Raw genomic sequence first — 21,261 nt, 5'->3', positions numbered from 1 at the left:
AAAGAAATCTTTAAAAAAAATAATCACTTGAAACAGCGTACAATATATGACATATTTAGGGATAAATCTGACAGAATCTCTATACTAAAACTATATATCATTGCTGAGAAATTTTGAACATCCATAAATATATTGCAAGATAGAATCTATTTATTAATCAGAAGATTCAATATTATGATATTTATTGTCCCCAAATTGATGAATACATTCAACACAACTCCATTCAAAATCCCAGTAAGCAAATTGTAGAAACTTGACAAGTAGATTCTAAAATCCATATGGAAATGTAGAGGCCCTAGATAGACTTGCCATAATAATATTGAAAAAGAATAAAATTGGAGGACTTACCCTACCTCACTCGAAGTCTTATTATAAATCTACATTAATCAAGGAAGTGTGGTATTGGTGTGAATATAGACATATAAATCAATGGAGAAGAGCAGAGAGTTCAGAAATCAACCCATCATGGTTAATTGATTTTCTCTAAATTGAAAAGATAATTTAGTGGAAAAAAGATAGTCTTTTTCAACAAATGTTGCTGGAAAAAGTGGATATCCATGTGCAAAATAATGGACTTAGATATGTACCTTGCACTATAAACCAAAATTAACTTAAAATAAATCCTAGACCTAAATATAAAACCTAAAACTATAAAACTTATAGAAGAAAAATAGAAAAATCATAGTGACTGGGAGTTAGGCAAATATTCCTTAAAAACAACACAAAGACGTGATCCATAAAAGAAAAAAATTTAAATTAAAAACTTCTTCTCATCACAAAACTCTGTTAAGAGAATGAAAAGACATCACAGATGGGGAGAAAATATTTTCAAGTTGAATATTTGATAAAGACATATCTAGAATATACAAAGAACTCTAAAAACTCTTAATAATAATAATAACAATATAATAGTAATAAAATTCAATACAAAGAATGGGCAAAAAATATTTAAACAGAAATCTGAGTTTTGAACAGAAATACCTTGAGTTTTTCACCAAGGGATATATATAGATGGCAAATAAAAATATGAGAAGGTGCTCAACATCATTAGTGATTAGGGAAATGCAAATTAAAACCCCATCGAGGTATCATTACACACATATTAAAATGTCTAAAATTAAAGCCTGACCATGTCAAATGTTGGTGAGAATGTGGAGCAACTCTTATACTCTGCTGGTAGAAATGTAAACTGGTACAATCATTTCAGAAAAGTTTGGCATTTTCTTAAAAATTTAAACATACCATTACCATATCACCCATCCATTCCATTCTTAGGTATTTACCCAAAAGAAATGGAAGCAATGTCCATGCAAAGACTTGTACACAAGCTCATGCCAGCTTTATTTGTAGTAGTCCCAAACTGGAACAACCCAAATATCCATCAAACTGTGTATGGATAAAGAAAACTGCTTAGCAACAGAAAGGAATGAATATGCAACATTGGATGGAATTGCAAAGGTCTTATGCTGAGAAGCCAGTAAAAAATAGTGAATATTATATGATAACATTAATATAAAGTTCTAGGAAATACAAACTTCTCTATAGTGACAGAGAGCAGATCAGTGAACTGCCTGTGGAAGGAAGAGTTGGGAAGGGGTGAGAAGAAGAGATTACAAAGGGCATGAGGAAACTTTTGGGAGTGATGGATGTGTTTATTATCTTGACTTTGGTTATGGTTCTATGGGTGTATGTTTATGTCAACTTAAGAAATTGTACATTTTAAATATGGGCAGTGTGTTGTGCATCAATCATATCAATAAAAGTGTTGAAAACTCCTACCACGTATTTAAAAACACAGACTCTGTAGATAGCTAGGCCTCAGTATGAATATCTCTATTCTATGGTCCACATGGTTTTCATTAAGTTATTAAATCTCTTTCATCTCCAGTTCCTACATGTGCAACATAACCTCATAGTGTTGATGTCAGAAACAAGTGATGTAATTAAAACAACAACAAAAATCACTAAGCAAATACACCCAAAATTGCCATGTCTAAATAATAATACTATTATTGATTTCATATGAGTTATTACTACTGATAGTTTGCTATTAATATAGAGGGAACAAAAAGAACAGAAACAGTTGTATGGGTTATTTAGAAGTCCATCATTAATCTGTAATGATGGCAATAAACTTGTCTTAAAATCTTTGGACTTTGTTTAAGTATTACAAAAATTCTTGTTTGTTTTTTATGAGACGACCCACATCTAATACCAATAAACAAAGTTTCTATTATATAATCTCTTATAGGTAATATAATGATGTGCTGGCTTATTTCCATTTCAGTCCATTCTATACGCTGCTGTTGAAGTTCTCAAAAAAAAAGTTGTTCTACTCCCTTGCTCAGTTACCATTGGATTGCCATTTCTTACAGAATTAAATCCAGTCTCCTCAGACTGGCATTGAGAGTACTCCAAAACTTGACCATTTTTTGCTTTCCCTAGACAGTTTAGTGTAGAGGTTAAGAATATGAACCTTGGGATAGGACCACCTGACTCTATTCTCCCTATGCCTCAGTTTCATTCCTTGAAAATAGGAATAATAATAATGTCTACTTTACAGGGCTATTGTGAGGATTAAATGAATTTATGCAAGTCAAGCTCTTAGAATAGTGACTGGTTTATAATAAGGGTTCAAGACGTTTTTGGGGTTTTTTGCCTTTTATTTTACCTACCTCTGCCTCTATGCCTCCCCATGTATTATTTATTTCCATAACATTACTTGTTATTCATTATGAGCTGAATTGTGTTCCCCTTCCTGGAATTCATATGTTGAAGTCCTAACCCACAGTACCTCAGAATGTGACTGTATTTTGGAGATAAGGCCTTTAAAGAGGTGACTAAGTTAAAATGAGGTCTTAATCCAATATGACTTGTGTTTTTATAAGAAGAAGAAGTTTGAATACACAAGGAGACCCCAGGGATGCTGTGCACAGAGGAAAGACCACGTGAGGACACAGTGAGAAAGTGGCCGTCTGCAAGCCAAGGAGAGAGGCCTTAGAAGAAACTAAACCTGCTGACTCCTTGATCTTGGACTTCCAGCCTCCGCAACTGTGAGAAATAAATTTCTGTTTCTTAAGCCACCCAGTATGTGGTATTTCAATATGATACCCCTTTGCAAATGAATGCATTCTTTCCAAATATACTCTGCATTCTTCTGTTTGCATATCTTTACTTTCTATTTCCACATCTAGCTGTCCTATCTCCTCAAGTACTCTTTCCTCAAAAGCTGCCTTTTTGTAAAGCTTCATCTAAATCATACCTCCTCTAAAATGACTTTTCATACTGTCAGTTAGAATTAATTTCCCTTCTCTATACTTTCATAAGCATACTGTTTGGTCCTCTAGTAAAGAATATTCACTTTTGACTCATCTTTACCATAAATTTGTGAGCTCCCGAAGGGTAGGAACTGATGCATTAAAAAAAAAAAAAATCAGCCAATCAGTGTTTTGTACATAGCAGCGTCTCAATAAATATTCATTGACGTGAATTGTTCATCCATATGCTGTGATGGCTAATAATTGGGAGTCTCAATAATGTTTTCTCTTCACTCTGACTTCAACAGAAAATTGATTTTTTTCCCAAACTGTCAGCATTGATAGATGTATGGGCTAAAGTAAATCAGGAACAGGGCTTATCTCATAGGAAGAAGTACACTTATCTGGTTACCTGAGGCTTCTGGAATCATGGGATTTTGCTCAGGTACTTGCTAAAAGTTTTCTATGCATTCACTAACTCAATACTCACAAGATCCAAATGACTTAGGCAATATTAGTAACAATATTACAGGTAATAAAATGTAAACATAGAGAAAATCAATAAATTGTGCAGAATTGTACAACTAAGATGCCATAGAGGCAGAAGAAGAACTGAGAATTTTCCAATTCCAGAGTCCATGCCTGAAAGATTGGACCCCTATGATTCTGTGTTCAAGGACTGAATCATTGTTCCACTTCTGATTCGTATTGGCATTTTCTATGACTTTTCTGTAGCTGTGATGCTCACATTTGTCCCCTGGGAGCACAGAGATTCCTCAGTTTCCCTTCTTATAATGGAGGAAAGAAAAAGATGTTACATTAAAGATGACTAGTGAGATAGAAGCACCATTTTCAAGTCCAAGGATCTCTAGCTGCCAGGGGAACATTTGGCAGAACCATATAGAAAAAAATCCTATCAAGGCTATATTCTTCATGGGATATTGCTTACCTGGTACTGTCCATTCTAGATACCTGATTCATGGCGTGGAGAGATCGTCTCCATTCAGATATTTATGTGTCACAATGTCTTGAAGGAATTCTTTTATTAGCTAGTTAAAAAATTAAAGTTGTTATTTATGGTAAAAACCAATACCATAAATATAATACTATGAAGTGAAAAGTATAAGTCTCTCTCCCAGTCCCCCTGATTCTTCTAGAGAGATTATATACATTTATGAACATTTAAGAGAATAAATGAAATACACTATACATATATTTACTTTCTTCTTTTTAATGACCATATACACTTCTGTTGTGTAACCAGGCAGGGAACACCCATATATATTTATCTTTGTACTTGTGGGGGTATGCCTATAGGGTAAATTTCCCAGACTGGAATACTGGGTAGAATGGGTTCTTTATCTTGTGGCTTTATAAAAAAAGGCAAACCAGCCTGTCAAGAATGACTAAATGAACACCATACAATGAAAACTACAAGTAATTAAATATATTTATACATAACAATTTACAAAGAATACGTAGAGAGTGATACCCAGTAATACTCTCCAATCATTCTTACCACAGAACTGATGATAACTGTTAGCTGGGCCACACTGGATTACTCAAGGCTTTGGCATATTATGTCAGAGAATGTGGGTGTCTGTGGGTCGCATATATCCATTCACTTCCCTGTTGTTTTAAGAAGTCTGCTTCTGGCATTACGAAATTTGATATTAAACTCTGAGTCTTTCCTTATGCACTACTCAAAATGTGATCTTTAGATACTAAATTGTTACAAATTAATTTTTCTGGGAAGTTTTACTTCTCTCAAACATGATTTGAACAGTAGTCACTACCTGCTTTATGCATCAACCCCAGGAAAAGATACATGATGCTCTATTTCTCTATCATCTCTCATCTATTCCCTGTGCTTCTGGATTTATTTGGTAGTTTGTTCTCTCTGCCATTATCAGTGTTTTGCTGAGAGCAGTGGTGTTGGGAAGGGCATTCAATATTGCTTTTTGCAGAGTCATTTTCTCTTTCAAGTTTAAGTTGAAAAACAAAACCCCATTGTGCCACCATGACACTTCCTGTGCAATGCCAATAAAACATCTCTTCCTTTCATCTCATCTCTTGGTAACTTATGGGCATTGCTGTTTGATATTTTATGTTCAGTGTCATGAAGACTGCAGCATATGCAGCCTATTATTACTCAGGTGAATCAATTGCAAGGACTTTATGGAAGTTTGGATCTTTATGGGATACATAGTTGGAACAGAAATCTTTCATTATTAAGGAACAAAGGAAAAGACACTGGCAGATGTTACTGTTGTCTCCATTATTTGTTCTCTCTTTCTAATAGAATACATATAATAATAGATGTGCACCTGAGCATATGGCTACCTAGCTAAAATAATCCCAGCATTCTTTGTAGCTAGTTTTGGCCATGTAACTTAGTTCTGACTAATAGAAAATGAGTAGAAGTGATGGGTACAATTTCCACATTATGCCGTAAAAGGAAAGTAGTAAAACCTGCCCAAAGGAGTGTTTCTGTCTCCGGCTCGCTGGAATGTGAACTTAATGTCATCTGGAGCAGTAATCTTGGACTAGGTAGGTGTTGATGATGGTAGCATGGAAGATGAAAGGAGCTGGGTCCCTGATGACTGTGGAATTATATCAGGCCTGGGTCTTTTCAATCCTTTTGTTATAACAGAAGTACATACATACACAGCACAAGTAAATAGATATATACACACACATATAGGAACACACACACACACACAATAGTAGCTAATAAACTATCCAAACCAGAACAACCAACTTTGTAAAGTGGAGGTGTCTTAGATTAAAAATATGTCAACATACAGTGGAAACTAACACAACACTGTAAAGCAATTATGCTCCAATAAAGATGTAAGAAAAAAATGTCAACATATTTCAACTTATGTTTTTTCCGGTTTTCATAATCAACATTGTCTTTTGGCAACCTCAATAAAATGTTGCATTAGTTAAATGTGGAATGATGAATAGGGACAGTTAACAAGGCATAACTCAATCAGATTTTCTGATGAGGTCGTAAGCTATGGTAACAGTCTTTTGCAGAGTAAATTCTCAAGTGCTTGATGTAACTTGAAATTTGTAAATGTTTCCAAGCTAAGTATAATTTTTAGGTTGGATGTAAAAAGAGTATTTGAAGTCAGAGACTAAATGGAAATAATACAGTAAGAAGAATAGCGCTACACTTATTTCTCTCTACTTGAGGACATGTTCCCAAGATCTTTCATCATAAATTTAACCAAATTGTACATTATATCAATTTTTTTTCATAAAATATATCCAACCAATCATTTGTACCAGCTCCTGAAAAAATCTTAAAAATGACAGGATTGATTGTTTACAGGTTAATCTTTTATTCTCAGGGAGATTGCAGAAGGGATGGGTGGGGAGGGGCGAGCTGTTGGAGATGGGATGGGACTAATGAGCATGTAGAAGAGGAAAAGCAAGTGGTCCCGAATATTCATCAGTTCGTTTTCAAATATTTATTTAGTACCTATTATATTTCATGTATTATTCTGGGTGCTGAGGGTTCAAAGCCTAATAATATTTCATTTCTATCCTAAAGATGCTTGTAATATAGTTGGAGAGGCAAACAAGTAAACTGACTATAAAACAAAATAAAGTTACTGGTTCTTCATTTCATTAATTTTCATTAATTTCTAGAGGTAATTCGTTCAGAGTGTTGCATATTCCTGGACACAGGAATTGTTTCAGGGATGTGCAATTAACTACAGCCATTTAGAGACTTTCCTGAGATTTAATATGTAGAAGCTGGGAAAAAGGATCTCTTTTCATTTGGATTATTAGTTTCTATCACTTATAACCACAAGTTTCCTATTGCTACCTCTGTATGAATTTCCTGGGAGATTTTAGATATTTGATAATTTAAAAAAAATGAATGAATAAGTGTATGATTGATTTTTTTGTATCATCTATAACCTATATGGATGTCTGCTATCACATTTGGCCTTTGTTTTCACCCTTCCACACCCCCATCTTCCCCCCGCCCCCGCCATACCCACTACCCTCTAAGCAAGATTCAGTATTTCTTTGCATTCCTCGAGATGAAAATAGACTCCACAGGCATTGGTGAGCAAATAGGAGAGGAGAAAGTACATTATATAACACGTAGCTTTGTGCTGCAGAGCCCCTTTAGTCGTCTCCTTCTAAGCCTCTGCTTGGCTCTCGGATGCTGGTCTTCCCTTTTTGTTTTTTTTAGCTTCAATCACTTTATTTTTCTTATAGAAAACTATGTGGTGGCTACAGCTGGAGCCTGGGTCCTCTGCACGGAAACTCTGGTGTGGGTCTTCACAAGATGGTCAGTGAATTCCTGATACGGAGACTTGGTGAACACCGTCTCTTTCCAGAGATCAGGAGTGAGATAACTGTAGGTCTTGGAAATGGCATCAAAAGTGGCCTTGGCGAAGTTGCCCAGCGTGGCAGTGCAGCCCCTGGCAGAGGTGTAGCCATCGTCAATTCCAGCCATCATCAGTAGCTTCTTGGGCACAGAGGCTGAGATGATGCCAGTGTCCCTGGGGGCAGGGATGAGGCACACCAGCACAGAGCCACAGCGTCCAGTCACTTTGCAAGGGACTGTATGGGGCTTGCCGATCTTGTTCCCCCAGTAGCCTCGTTGCATGGGGACGATGGAGAGCTTGGCCAGAATGATGGCCCCACGGATGGCAGTGGCTACCTCCTTAGAGCACTTCACACCCAAACCAACATGTCCGTTGTAATCCCCAATGGCGACAAACACCTTGAACCTGGTCCGCTGGCCAGCACGGGTCTGCTTTTGCACAGGCATGATCTTCAAAACCTCGTTCTTGAGAGATGCCCCCAAGAAAAAGTCAATATCTCTTCTCTTTCCCCCATAGTCTCTACATCTTCCAATTCTGGTTCCTGAGTCCTGGATCTTTCTTACTCAGAATAATTTAGCTCTGTCCCAGCTCTTCCAAACCTACATTTCTTCACTTATCACTCCATTCAACAGACAAAAGATACCCCAGATACTAAAATTTACCTTCCTTAGAATATAGCAGAGAGAATATAAATCACCAAAATTCTGAGTCACTTGTAAAAACTGACCAAAAATATGTCTGAATATGAGATTATTTAAATTAAGGATGTAAAATCTTCTTGGATAAATGTGGGCTAGAGCAAAGTGTTTAGGGATAGAAAGATAGAATCTAATTTGGAAATTTATCTTCCCTGGATATAATCAAGTTGGTGTTTTCATAAAGACTCAGTGTGAATGTGTATTTTTACCAGAAGATATTTGACCTGATGAACACTTTACTGATAAACATTTAACTTCAGAGGTGGGTGGGTAGGTGGCAGGCAAAGAAGTTGCTGTATCATGTATTCAGCTTCCTGGATGGAGTTTCCAAATGAGAAAATGGGCATTCACTACTATTTCACTGTCTCCATACTTCTCTCTTTTCTTCTGTCCTTTTTTTTTTTTTTTTCGAATTCTAACTTTTTCAGGATCTAAGTTTCAGGAGGGAGTTCTTTATGGAAAATTGGAAATGCCGAGATGTACTGGGTCTCTGGTTGGGTACACTGATCATTGTTTTTTAAAGTCAGAATTTCTTCTTCACCTGAAATGATGGCTTGGCATGCTCATGGGTATATTTCAAATCCTGAAACAAAGGGAGGATGTAAATGTTTATAAATTTAGAACTGTTGAGCAGGAGTCCACAGTTCAGTTTTCCTGGAACTGGACAACACATCGTTCTGATTCTTTCTCATATCCAAAGGCACTTTGTCCCATTTTTATTTTGTATTGCTAGTAGTTTAAGTGTATCCTTGTAAGGTCTTTAAAGCTATCTGGCAGTTAGGCAGAGTATAAATTACCTTTGTTTTTATTATCATTGTATGTAGCATTCACTCTGTTTCACTGCCATTAATAAACCATTCAAGCAATGTTGTTGCAATGTATAATATTAGCAGAAGACTCCCTGGGGAGACATATAAGCGGGTGTTTAATATTCTGCTTGTTCCTCAGTCCATCTCCCTGCAGGCAGAGATGTTAGAGCATGTTCAAAGTTCAGTTGAAAAGAAAAGATCTATGAGATTAAAAAACAATACTAAACATGTTACTGTAATTCAGAGAATTGCTTTGCTGTAGCATTTTTGCTAAATTAGAAGATCATAAATTAACAAAGTTATTATGCTCTTGAAATTTTTATTCCTACTGATATTTTCAATTAAACATACAAAATAATTCCCACAGACCTATATATCAGAAGGTCAAACTAATATAGATAAACTGAGAAGCTGAGTGAGTTTTCCACTCAAATACTCAATTATGAACTAGTTTTTGAACAGAGTTAGCTTGTACTTTGTTTTTTTTTTCTCACAATACCTCATTGATGTCTTCATAGAGCTCAGATTCAGTCTTGAAATTTAAATCCACTAAGAGTATATAGTAAAGTGTGGAACCATTCACGTGTTAAGAAGATGTGAAGTAGTGCATACAAATGAATTTTATGCAACAAAGTGCTGTTGTGAAGTGTGGCCCTGAAGATTTTCAGAAAAATATTGGATTCTCAAGATCTGCTTAGATTTGAAAACTAACCACAACAGCATGTTGCTGTTGACTGTTAGGTCCACGGAGCTTTAAAATAATTTTATCTTCATTGCATTGTATTCCAAAGATTTGGTTTCTTGTTCTGGCACTACTACTAATCACTGTGTGACATGAGACAACTCACTGGCCTTTGGGTTGCTAAGTCTTCAAATCTTAAATTGAGGTCTTGTTTTTAGGACTAAGATTTTTTTCCCAGGTCACATATTTGGCTTATATTGGCTCTTAATTCTTCATCCCACTTTAGATAAACTCAGTGTTTCCCAGATTACATTCTCTGGAGCCCTCCTTATCCCTGAGGTGCTAACATGGTAAGGGAACACTGGTGAGATACTATCTTTTGGAAATTCACCAGCACTCTTACCTCTCAAAGGACTAAGATATTTCGAGGTTTCAAATGAATGCCTTTTCTTACATGATACTGAAGGATGTAGAAGAAAATAAAAAATCATAGAACCATAGAACTCATTGAGTCCAACGCCTTATTCTTATTAATGGGAAAAATGAGGCCCAGAGAGAATTAGTTAAGGCCCTAGAGCAAGCAAGGCTAGAAACTAGGTCTCTCTGGCTGCCAGTCTACTGACTTTTCCTCTACTCCAGGGTGTTTTGTCAACAAGGAACTTGTGTATTTCCAAGAGTGATTAGCAACCTCACACATAAAATTCAGTTAATTAACTCAAAGTTTTACTTTCCATTAAAGGTTCTTGGTATGCTATAGCTATACAATCTTGAGAGATATTTACAAGTGCTTCTTGGGCAAGTAAGGTAGTTAGCAGTGATAGCATTTGAGGCTAATCTTGGCAGGATTCACTCAAGAATCTGTGGTCAGCTAGCTAGAGACCATCCTAAAAACAAAATATTTTGTCACGATAAGTCAAAAAAATGCTCACTGTGCTTTCTGACATTCACTCCTCCGTCATTATGCCAGATGCTGTTTCTGACCTCTGCTGGGTCAGGCTCAGGATTGGAAAGGTGTGAGGGGGTGGGGACAAGGATGAGGAGCACATATGTCTGGTCCTCTTGTCATCTGGCACTGGGAGCTCTTTACATAGCAAGTGCACACTTACTGGCTCTTGTTCTCATGGGGACCTTTTGGTGCGTTCATCAGAATTCTGCACAGGGGACCTCTGACTATAGGTTCCTACCACTTTGTTGAGGTCACATCACACCGTGGGGTAGTCCTCTTTGGTGAGAAGTTCAGCCTTCTCCTTGCAGGGTCATTTGTCTTTCCTCTTAGCTGCAGTCTAATCTAGCCATATTCTTTCAACTTCAGATCTATTCACTTAAGAGTCAGGCACCAGTCTCTGTGTCCACCAAATTCCTGCGGTCATCTACCAAGTTTTGGTTGCGTCTCTCACTGGGGAGAAAGTGCCCCATTCTTCTCCCCCATGAGGTGGGGAGGGGCACACTGCAGCTCAGGAACAATGTTCTCTAGCACTGACATCCTCCCTCCCCAATATCCTCAACGCATATATGAATTCTTTGTCTTCTCTCATGTAGCTTGAAAGTGGGAACCATGCACTACATTTGCATGCTTTCCCAGTTTCTCAGCACAGCCAACATATATAGTTTAACCTCTCATTTTAGGATGTGGGGCGCCTAGGGCACTCACTGGATTATTTTCAGCCCTTGGTTCTTGCTGAAAAAAGTACATAAGAAGCGTAACTTCAGTTTTTTCATCTGAAACATTTTGAAGTTGGACTTCTTGATCTTTGGATGTTGCTTTGGACTGAATTGTGTCTCCTCTCTGCTCCTCAACACCTCCAGATTCATATGTTGAGGTCTTAACTCCCAATGTGACTGTATTTGGAGATAGGGATTTTATAAGGTAATTAAGATTAAATGAAGTGATAAGGATGGGACCCTAATCCTATAGGATTGTAGGCCTTAAAAGAAGAGGAAGAGGGAGAGGAAGAGGGAGAAGGAGAGAGAGGGGTAGGGGGCGAGATAGAGAGGGAGGGGGGGAAGAGAGAGAGAGCGAGAGAGAGAGAGAGAATGTCCCTCTCTTTCTCTCTCCACGTGCAAGCAATGAAAAATGACCATATAAGAACACAGTAAGAAGGTACCTTTCTATGAGCCAGGAAAAGAGCTCTCACCAGAAACCATGCCGAACCATGATCTTGGACTTTCCAGCCTCTAGAACTGTGAGAAAATAAATTTCTGTTGTTTAAGCCATACAGTCTGTCATATTTTGTTATGGCAACCCAAGCAGACTAATGTAGATGTCTTCACTTCTAAAACTCTGAAAAAACCTCTCAAACGTCTCGTGGCCTATGAAAGTTCCCATATCTTTAGGAAAGAGTTCACCTCACTCCTCCAATGGCATTTAGACTCAGGGAAGCCTCTCCTTGACTGCTGAGGCTGTTGGTCTGCCTTTACCCATCATTTCCAAACTGAAATCCAGCCATGGCACCCACACTGTTAATGTTATCTCAACAACAAATAAGCTCCACCCCTCACCCCCCAACTACTCATTTTCTCAGATTTCTAGAACTTGGCTATCTCATGTACTGATTTCCTCATCCATGACATCAATAGCATAGCAATTTCCTGTAAACTATGTTTTGATCATACTGAAATATATTAACTGCGGTGAGTGATGAAATTGCCAGCGCTGTTATTGTGTGAGCCACCCTTTGGGAACAGTGACAACAGTGAGAGATTGCATTCATGACTTGAAATTTGTGATCTCCTCTGAAGTCAGAAAAATGGCATTTATTTGGAAGGAGGAAGTGGAGGACAAAGAACAGTTATTTTAAAATCATCTTATCTACACATTAAGCTATTTGTCTCTTAGTATCGGAATCATGCTTGCATCCACAGCAACAGTTTGGGAATAAGGAAAACGGAAAGCTAAATTTGGGGGGTTCAAAAGATGTCTCTCTCTTCTCTCAACTCCTAGAGCACCTTTTGTTGATACCAACCATTGACATTTAAATTTTAAGCTCTTTGGATATAGGGAATGTGTTTTATCATCCATGCATCTCTGCAAGCTCCTAACAGAATCCTTAGCAGGAAAATAATCCAGATAAAAATCTGAGCATAGAGCCTATCTCATAATAAGCACTCACTAAATATTAGCTGTCATTATTATTAATCCAAAGAAGGTGCTCATTAGTTGCTGATGGATTGATATCTCTTTTGCAACTACTCTCTGTGTCATCCATTCGGTGGAAAGTTACGTGAACCTGTAAAACCTTATTCTATTTTATGTTAGGGTTAGGGATCGAATAACCATGGGGAAGTATAAATGTTTTTTGACCTATACCTTCAATTAAAATTCAGTAATTTTGAGCATGTTTTGTACGTATATGTTTGTGTACACCGAAATTTAATCACATAGAAGGACAAGTAGAGGTTGCTTTGTTTGAAATTACTCTCTTAAATGATTACAAGTAATGCTTGAGTCCTGGTTAAAAAAACTGCCAAGTCTTCTTGCATCAAAGTCCCAATTTGCATATCACTTTACATATTGAGTCCCAAAGGCTTCCATTCAAAGAATGGAAAATAAAATTAAATGAATCAATTAGTGTATCTTATTGCAATTGTATTCAAACCCAATATTAAGGGCATTACATACAAATTACATAACAGATTTAGAAAGCAATTCAATTTAATCACATTTTAGATTAGGAGGAACAGGAACCCAGTCAAGAGCATGAGAGAAATGCCAGTCAGCTGTTGTACTGGGGAGCTTGGGAGGGGAGTTCTTGTCTGTCCTTGTTGGAATAGCTCTGGGTATTGCCAGAACCAGCTCATTGCTGCAACCCCCACACTAGGCTGGGATTTCCAGGAGGGGCCTTGGTCTTTCATAACAAGTGATTCTGTTTAGTCTGTCGCTTTTTTGACCATTCGATTCTGGTAATGTTAGAATTTTAAACCTGATGCTGAATAGCCACTAATTTTGTACAATATCTTTGTGCTGGGGAACTTTTTGGAATGTTCAACTGCTCTGTGCATATACTTTGCCCCTCCAGCTGTTTAAAAGTGTTCCTTCCACCTTATTTTCTGAGGCTCTTTCACCCAGCACAGTGTGGGTATCTAGACCTGCACTGTCCAATAGAGGACCCCCTAGTCACGTGACTAGCGTAACTAAAGAATTGAACGCAGAATTTTATTTCATTTAAATTAGTTTAAATTAAAAAACCCCTGATACCTGATTCAGTTATTGCAAGACTTTTCATTATGCTTGGGCCAACTTGCATAGTTGGCTTGGGCCAACTATGTGAATCTTTTCAACTCTACATTTTATGAAATTTAAAAACCAATCAAGTATTTAGCATCTGTTTCGAGATGTGTTGTAGGTGTAAAATACACATCAGATTTGTTAGTATGAAATAAGGATTAAAAATATCTCATTAATCATTTTTAGGTTGATTATATGCTAAAATGATAATACTTTAGATACATTTCATTAAACAAATTATATTATTAAAATTTAACTTGATTTATTTCTTTTTACTTTTTTAATGTGGCCATTGGAAAATTTAAAATTACATGGATGCCTTGATTTGTATTTCTATTGGACAGTGCTGGGCTAGACAGAATGAAACCAGGGAATAAAGATGCTAATATTTGCTTTTTAAATTCAGATGCCACAGTTCACTAATAAGGTAGGCTATTTAGAACAATACATGCTTTCTTTCTTTCTGCTTCCTCCAGACAAGGTAAAGTTTTCTCAGTTGGAGAGAATAAGATGAAAAGGAGCAGATGGGCATCTAAAGACTCACCAGTATCCCTCTGGGAGTCACAGTCTACTGCCTGTGCTGAGGACCCATGTGAGCTGTCCTCTTGGCCAGGCAGTGCAGATTAGGTACCACTCATAGCCAGCACTCTGAAGCAGGCTGGCCTGTGCCCCATGACTTTGTTCAGCTTTCACCCAGCCTACCCTGTGGGGCAACTCCACTTTCCACCTGCACTATTTTCCTTTCCTCAATGCCCTCTCTTACTGCTCCTGGCTACTTATAAGTGGAGAATGGAGTACTGGACACTGGAGGGGTGGGGATATTGTACAAATGAAGCCATTGCCCCTGGCCTAGGGGGAACAAGTCAGACCAGCTCAAGATCTGTTAAGGCCTGGGCAGAAGTTGGAGACAGCCTTCCACCCCTGCTGACTAACTGGTTTCATCTTTTATAGGAATTTTTTGAGATTTCAAAAGAAATCTTTACAATATGGCTGTACATTGTGTTTCTGTTTTTCACATTATTTGCTGAATTTCAGGGCAGTATTTGCCTTGTGGCTCGTGATTCATACTTTGTTTCCCTCTCTGAGCTCTGCTTCCCAGATCAGGTTATGAGTCATTTCTATGAGTTCACACAGTGGGGCAGATTGTATTGCCTCAGATGGCTACAGCAGTATCTCCAGTCTCATATGCTCTTCACAACCTTGCCATTCTCATCAAAAAATGGAGTCTATTTCCCTCTCCTTGTGTTACCTGCCCTCCCGAAATGGTCCCCAAAAAGGGTTTTTCTGCCTGGTGTCATTCGAGCCAATAGAAAAAACCGAGTTCAGTTCAGAAGCAAAGGAAAGCTTTATTCTTTGGTCAGAGAATGGAGAGGTGTGAGCACACGTTCTCCGGGACAGGCCATGGGTGGGGCTGCTTTATAGGGTCTGGTTAGCAGGGAGGGGGCAGAGTTCCGTGGGGTGGGCGCTGCTGCACTGGGCTGAGCTTCTGCACATGGCCCACCCCCACCCAGCTGAGATGTTGGCACAGCCGTTTCGCACTAGGAACTCTGATCTGAATAGCTGGGTGCGAGGCCTCTGCACACGGCCCCCTATGAACAAGTGAAGCTGGACTGAGCACACTCACAAAAGGTCAGACTTTATTTTATTACCCAGATTCAATTCTTATTTCCTGGAAATTGTCGGTGAGCTTTGCTGGTGACAGACTCCTACTCTGTCCTTTGTCCCGCTCCTCATTCTTGAGGGGTGCCAAGGGGCACAGGTCTGTCTTCTGTAACTGCTTCCTGCTGATTTGGGCATTGTCATAACCCCAGGTGGATGAGCAGAGCTTCTCCCCAGCTGCCTGTAGATGTGCTTGATTGTCCCCAGGCCTCAGCCTTGACTATTGGCATCCCTGAGTGACCACCTTTTGAGACAAAGGACATCAGACAATTTAGGATGCATGGCCCAAATATTATCAAGAGAACAATGATCACATGTCAAATTTTCCTAAAAATGAAGGTATCTAGATCTTTTGCCTGTAGGCACAAGTGTGTCCTGATGTTGAGGCTCACTGCTGGGGCCTGATTATTCCTGGTCACACTTTTGTTGTTTTTTGGAAGAGAAGATTCAGGCCAGAGAGAGGTTCACACGAGTAGTCTAGGGGTCCGTTCCCCTTAGGAGTGAGCTGATTTTCTGGCTGCCAGTTTTCCAGGTTTCTAGGTTCACTTGGTCTCCTGGCTGGAAGTGGTGGAGGGCCAGGTCGGTGGGTGCGGGCAGCACCTGGTCACCATATTCCCTGAGAACTTTCATGGTTTCTCCTACCTGGAGGGTAACTTGAGTTGTTCCATTTCAAGGGGTTAAGGGGTCTCTTTTTTAGGTCTTGGGGAATGGGTCTACCATACAAGAGGTCAAGTGCACTTAACTTTAATTTATCCCTTTGGTCTAACTGCATTCGAAGCAGGACAATCGGAAGCAACTTAATCCAATTTTCTCAAGTTTCCTGACATAGCTTGGCTAAGGCCTGTTTCAAGGTCGGATTAGATCTCCCTACTTTCTTCAATGATTGAGGTCTCCAGGTTGAGTGCAAGGTCTATTTTATGCCAAGGGCACTCATTATTTCCTTCATCACTTTTTTTTTTTTAAATTAATTAATTAATTAATTTATTTATTTATGGCTGTGTTGGGTCTTAGTTTCTGTGCGAGGGCTTTCTCTAGTTGTGGCAAGTGGGGGCCACTCTTCATCGCGGTGCGCGGGCCTCTCACTATCGTGGCCTCTCTTGTTGCGGAGCACAGGCTCCAGATGCGCAGGCTCAGTAATTGTGGCTCACGGGCCTAGTTGCTCCGTGGCATGTGGGATCTTCCCAGACCAGGGCTCGAACCCATGTCCCCTGCATTGGCAGGCGGATTCTCAACCACTGCGCCACCAGGGAAGCCCCTCCTTCATCACTTTTTGAGACACAAATGCTGGAACACTGTTGCTTTGTAGGGATCCTGGGAGCCCAAACCTTGGGATTGTTTCTTTGAGTAATGATTTAGCCATTCGGCTGCCATTTCAGTTCTAGTAGGGAATGCTTCTATCCACCCAGGAAATGTCTATTAGCACCAAGAGATACCCGAAATTGCCCGGTATTCTCGGCATGACAGTGAAATCAATCTGCCAATCTCCTCCAGCACATGTTCCTCTGGTCTAAATGGGCCTTATCTTGGGGCCTTTGGTGGTGGTGGGGGTCTGGTGTTGGGGTTGTTCATTGTGCAGATGGCGCAGGTCTCAACTATCTGACTGATTATCCTTTTCATGCCAGGAGTTACCATGACCTCAACTAAACAATTACATAGGGCTTCCTTCCTATAGTGAGTTCCTTGATGGGACTCCCTAATGGCTTGACAAGCTGCAGTTTGGGGAAAGAAGTACTACCCATGTTACTATTGTAGGGCTACCCTTTTGGCAGTTGTGTCTGTCTTGTTTTTTCCCTTTATTACCTCTGCATCCTCCTTTTGGTGGCTGCGGCAATGAATCACTGCCACTTATTTTGGAACCTGTACTACTTCTAAGTTATTCTCTGCAGTAATCCTACCTTTTTCTTTCCAAATAGAACAGGGACAATGCCCAATAGGGCCTCCCGATGGAGAGGGTACTGTTTTCTATTGGCCACGTATGTCTGGGTTTTAGATGGACTCTCACGGGACTGGTTCCTATAGCTCATCCCACCCGTCCCTGGGCCCAGACCTCAGGATTTACTCCAGGGAGGTCAACTTGCTCTGTCCCGGGAGGTGTGTCCTCAGACATAAACATTATCATCTTTGCTCTTTGTCTAAGGGGACTCCAATCTCCAGTTTGTCTCCCATTAGGTGGATAGTAACCCCCAATTTATATAAGATACCTCTTCCTAGCAGGGGTACAGCGCATTCAGGGACATAAAGGAAGGAGCGGGCGAGTGTGTGTTTGTCCAATTTACATTCTAATGGCTCTATGAATGCCCATCCTTGGGCCTTCCCTGATACCCCCATAATTTTACAATTCTTGTGACGCAGTTTGCCTGATCTGGTGTTCAGAACTGAGTAAGTAGCACCGGTGTTGTACGGACCTTCCTGAGTTGGTCCCCAACAAGGGTCCTTCTGCCTGGTGTTTTCTGAGCTAATAGAATGAGACTGAGTTTGGTTCAGAAGCAAAGGAAAGCTTTATTCTTTGATCAAAGAATGTAGAGATGCGAGGTCTTGCTCTAGAGTACACAGTCCCCCTGAAAGGTCCTCAGTGGGGCTGCTTTATAGAGTACTTGGGGGTGAGGGGTGATTCTTGTGGGTTGGGCACAGCTCTGCCGTTCACAGCCCTCCAGACCCTAGTGCCAGGTGCAGCATCTCTGCAAACGGCTTGCCACTGCCATCTTGAATTGCAGTGCTGTGGGCAGCACTTCTATACACAGCCTGCTGAGCTGAAGTGTTGGGTGCAGACATTTTGCACTAGGAACTCTGGCCTGAAGTGCAAGGCCTCTGCGTGTGGTATCCTATGAGCAAGTGAAACTAGACTAAGCACAAAGGAAAAAAAGATTAGACTTTATTTTACTACCCATATTCCATTTTTATTTTCTGGTAATTTTTAATGGGCTTTGTTGGTGACCCTTGAAGCTGATTGGGACTTTATAACTGTCTTTTTTTTCCTTCCATTTTTATTGAGTTATAATTGACATACAGCACTGTATAAATTTAAGGTGTACAGCATAATGATTTGATTTACACATGTCATGAAACGATTATCACAATAAGCTTAGTGAACATCCAGCATCTTATCCGGAGACAAAATAAAAGAAAAAGAAAAAAATATTTTTCCTTGTGATAAGCACTCTTTGAATTTGCTCTCTTTAATAACTTCATACATAACATACAGCAGTGTTAATTGTATTAATCACGTTGTACATTATGTTACATAACATTATATTACATCACATCCCTAGTACTTATTTATCTTATAACTGGAACTTTGTACCTTTTGACCGCCTTCATCCAACCCCCCACCCCCCAACTGCCTGCGTCTGGTAACCACAAGTTTGTAACTGTCTTGATGAGTAAAGTGTGGCAGAAGTGAAACTACTGTATGTGGCTTCTAAGCTAGCTCCTAGAAGATGGTATGGCTTCCACCTGGTGCTTCCACCTTTGTTCTCTCTCTCTCTCTCTCTCTGCTCATCTTTGGAACTTAGCTACTTTGCTCTAAGAAAGCTCAAACTGTCCCATGTTGAAGACCACACAGACCATGTAGAGAGGAACTTGATTACACCCAGCATCAACTGTCTTCAGATTTTCTAGCTGAGGTCTCAGATATCATGGAGCAGAGAAAAGATGTATGTATTGTTTCCTCAGTTCCTGATCCAAGCTTTAGGTGACTTCTATGTAGCCACAGTAACTGAAGCATACAGCCACCTGTGCTTACCCATGTTATTTGAGCCATGAGCCTATACCCATTATAACTGTCTGATTGCTCCTCTCTCCTTCATAGGCTCTAAATTCCTTGTGGACAGATCTAGGTCACATTCATTGGTCTATTCCCTATACCTTGCACAGCACCTACAAAATAAGGACCCAAGAAAGTCTGACTTTTTTAAATGGGTAAGAAGTAAATGGTTTTGATTGCTGATGGAGAACAGGAGTTAAGAAGTGAGAGGGTAGTGTTATGACAATGATTACTGAGGGGATTATTTACATAGTTCATCTGGATTTCAGTAAGGCATTTGACAGAGACCCTCATGACATCCTTGCATGGGACAGATTATAACAGTTAGGAGGATTTGCAGTCAATTTTAAATCTAGATCCCAGGAGTTGATGTAGAGTTTATATCAGTCCTCAAGGGCAGTCTCTAGGAAAACATGCCTAGAAATTTAACTTAGCCTTTTTACATTTGAGTAAAGACATTTATAGTATGCTTATCAAATTGGGTTAAAATACATTAGCCAAAGAAAAAGTAACTGTACTAGATGAAAGAGTCAGAATTCTAAAAGACTTTGACAATCTAGAATAATGGGCTAAAACAAACAGGGTGAATTTAGCAGAGGTAAATTTAAAGCGTATACTTTTTATTAAGAATATCAATTATATGTATACTTAGGCTACTTAGTACAGGTTCATTTGAAGGAAAGGGGGATTTAGATTGACTACCAGCTTACTAGTCAATAGTGTGAGGTGGCTGCTAAAAAGTGTTCATGTAATCTCAGTTCTGTTAATAATTAAGAGAGTTTTTAGATCAAGGAAGATAACAGTCCCATTGTACTGGAGCTTTTTGTCTGGGTATTAGTAGCTAATATTAGAGTTCTCAGTGTGCCTTATACCGTCCAAAGGGCTTTATACAATATATCTCATGGAATCATCATAGCCACCCTGTAGGGACAGGTATTATTATTCCCATTTTATAGAGTGAGGGAATTGAACGAAGAAGCATTAAGTTATTTTCCCATGTTGCACATGTATTTTGTGGCAGGGCTGGGATCTGAACTGACTCCAGAGCACCCTCTCATGATTACCACCCAAGTTCTGGTCACTATAGAGAGACATGGAAGTTACCATGTTTCCAGAAGAGGTGGCCAGGATTGATAAAAAGGTGGCCAAAAATAACAGTAGAAAGTGATTGAAGGAACTGGGACTCTTGAATTGGAGAAAAGATGCACTGAGGGGTTGTATCTGTTTTGAAAATGCATGAAGGGCAGTTTAGACTTGAAATATGGAAGAATCATTTTACAAAATCACTAATAAAAAGACCAGAATGCTGGGAGATAGAAGCAGATGAAGAAGAGCTGCAGAAGTCAGGCTACTACAAAGTGGATTCTGACAATTGGGGGATGCTGGCATTGTAGGTTCACTTCCATTTCTGAAATTTGAAGATTCTGGTGTGTTCTTTGGTTTTCTCCTTCATTGTCAATGTTCCATAGACTTGAACTAATTTTTCCTGTATGATCCAGAAACTTTTGTGACAGAACTATTCTTTCTGCAGTATCTTAGGATTCTGCAGATTTGTTTTGAGCTTTGGTTAAATCAGCATAGAAAAGAAAATGTCCCTCTGAGTTTTAAAATATAGCTGAAGAGCACGCTCTAGGGCTTTTATTATGGGGATGTTATTCATAGACCTTAGCCCAGTGTTTGGAACATAGCAGGCATTCAATTAATGTTGGAAAACCTTTGATATTTTCATTGAAATTGTTTATCTATGGGACTTTAAAAAATTTATCAATTCCATAAGTCTATAAGAAATTTATAAGTATAAATTTATAATATA

The 21,261-nt window shown here is 39.1% G+C and overlaps 1 protein-coding gene across 1 annotated transcript; it reads right to left on the bottom strand.

Moving 5' to 3' along the window:
* Window positions 1-7,463: 7,463 nt before the first annotated feature.
* On the bottom strand, window positions 7,464-17,709 carry LOC118895287 (40S ribosomal protein S2-like). The gene is made up of 3 exons (XM_036852231.1): window positions 17,581-17,709; window positions 15,676-15,905; window positions 7,464-8,170 (listed from the first exon to the last, which is right to left on the bottom strand). The coding sequence occupies exons 1-3, from the start codon at window positions 17,707-17,709 to the stop codon at window positions 7,504-7,506; spliced, it is 1,026 nt and encodes a 341-aa protein (XP_036708126.1). The 3' UTR covers window positions 7,464-7,503.
* Between the last annotated feature and the right edge of the window lie 3,552 nt (window positions 17,710-21,261).

This window comes from Balaenoptera musculus, chromosome 5 (genome assembly GCF_009873245.2).
Source record: "Balaenoptera musculus isolate JJ_BM4_2016_0621 chromosome 5, mBalMus1.pri.v3, whole genome shotgun sequence".
Classification (NCBI taxonomy): Eukaryota; Metazoa; Chordata; class Mammalia; order Artiodactyla; family Balaenopteridae; genus Balaenoptera; species Balaenoptera musculus.
This window is presented reverse-complemented; position numbering and strand designations above follow the sequence as displayed.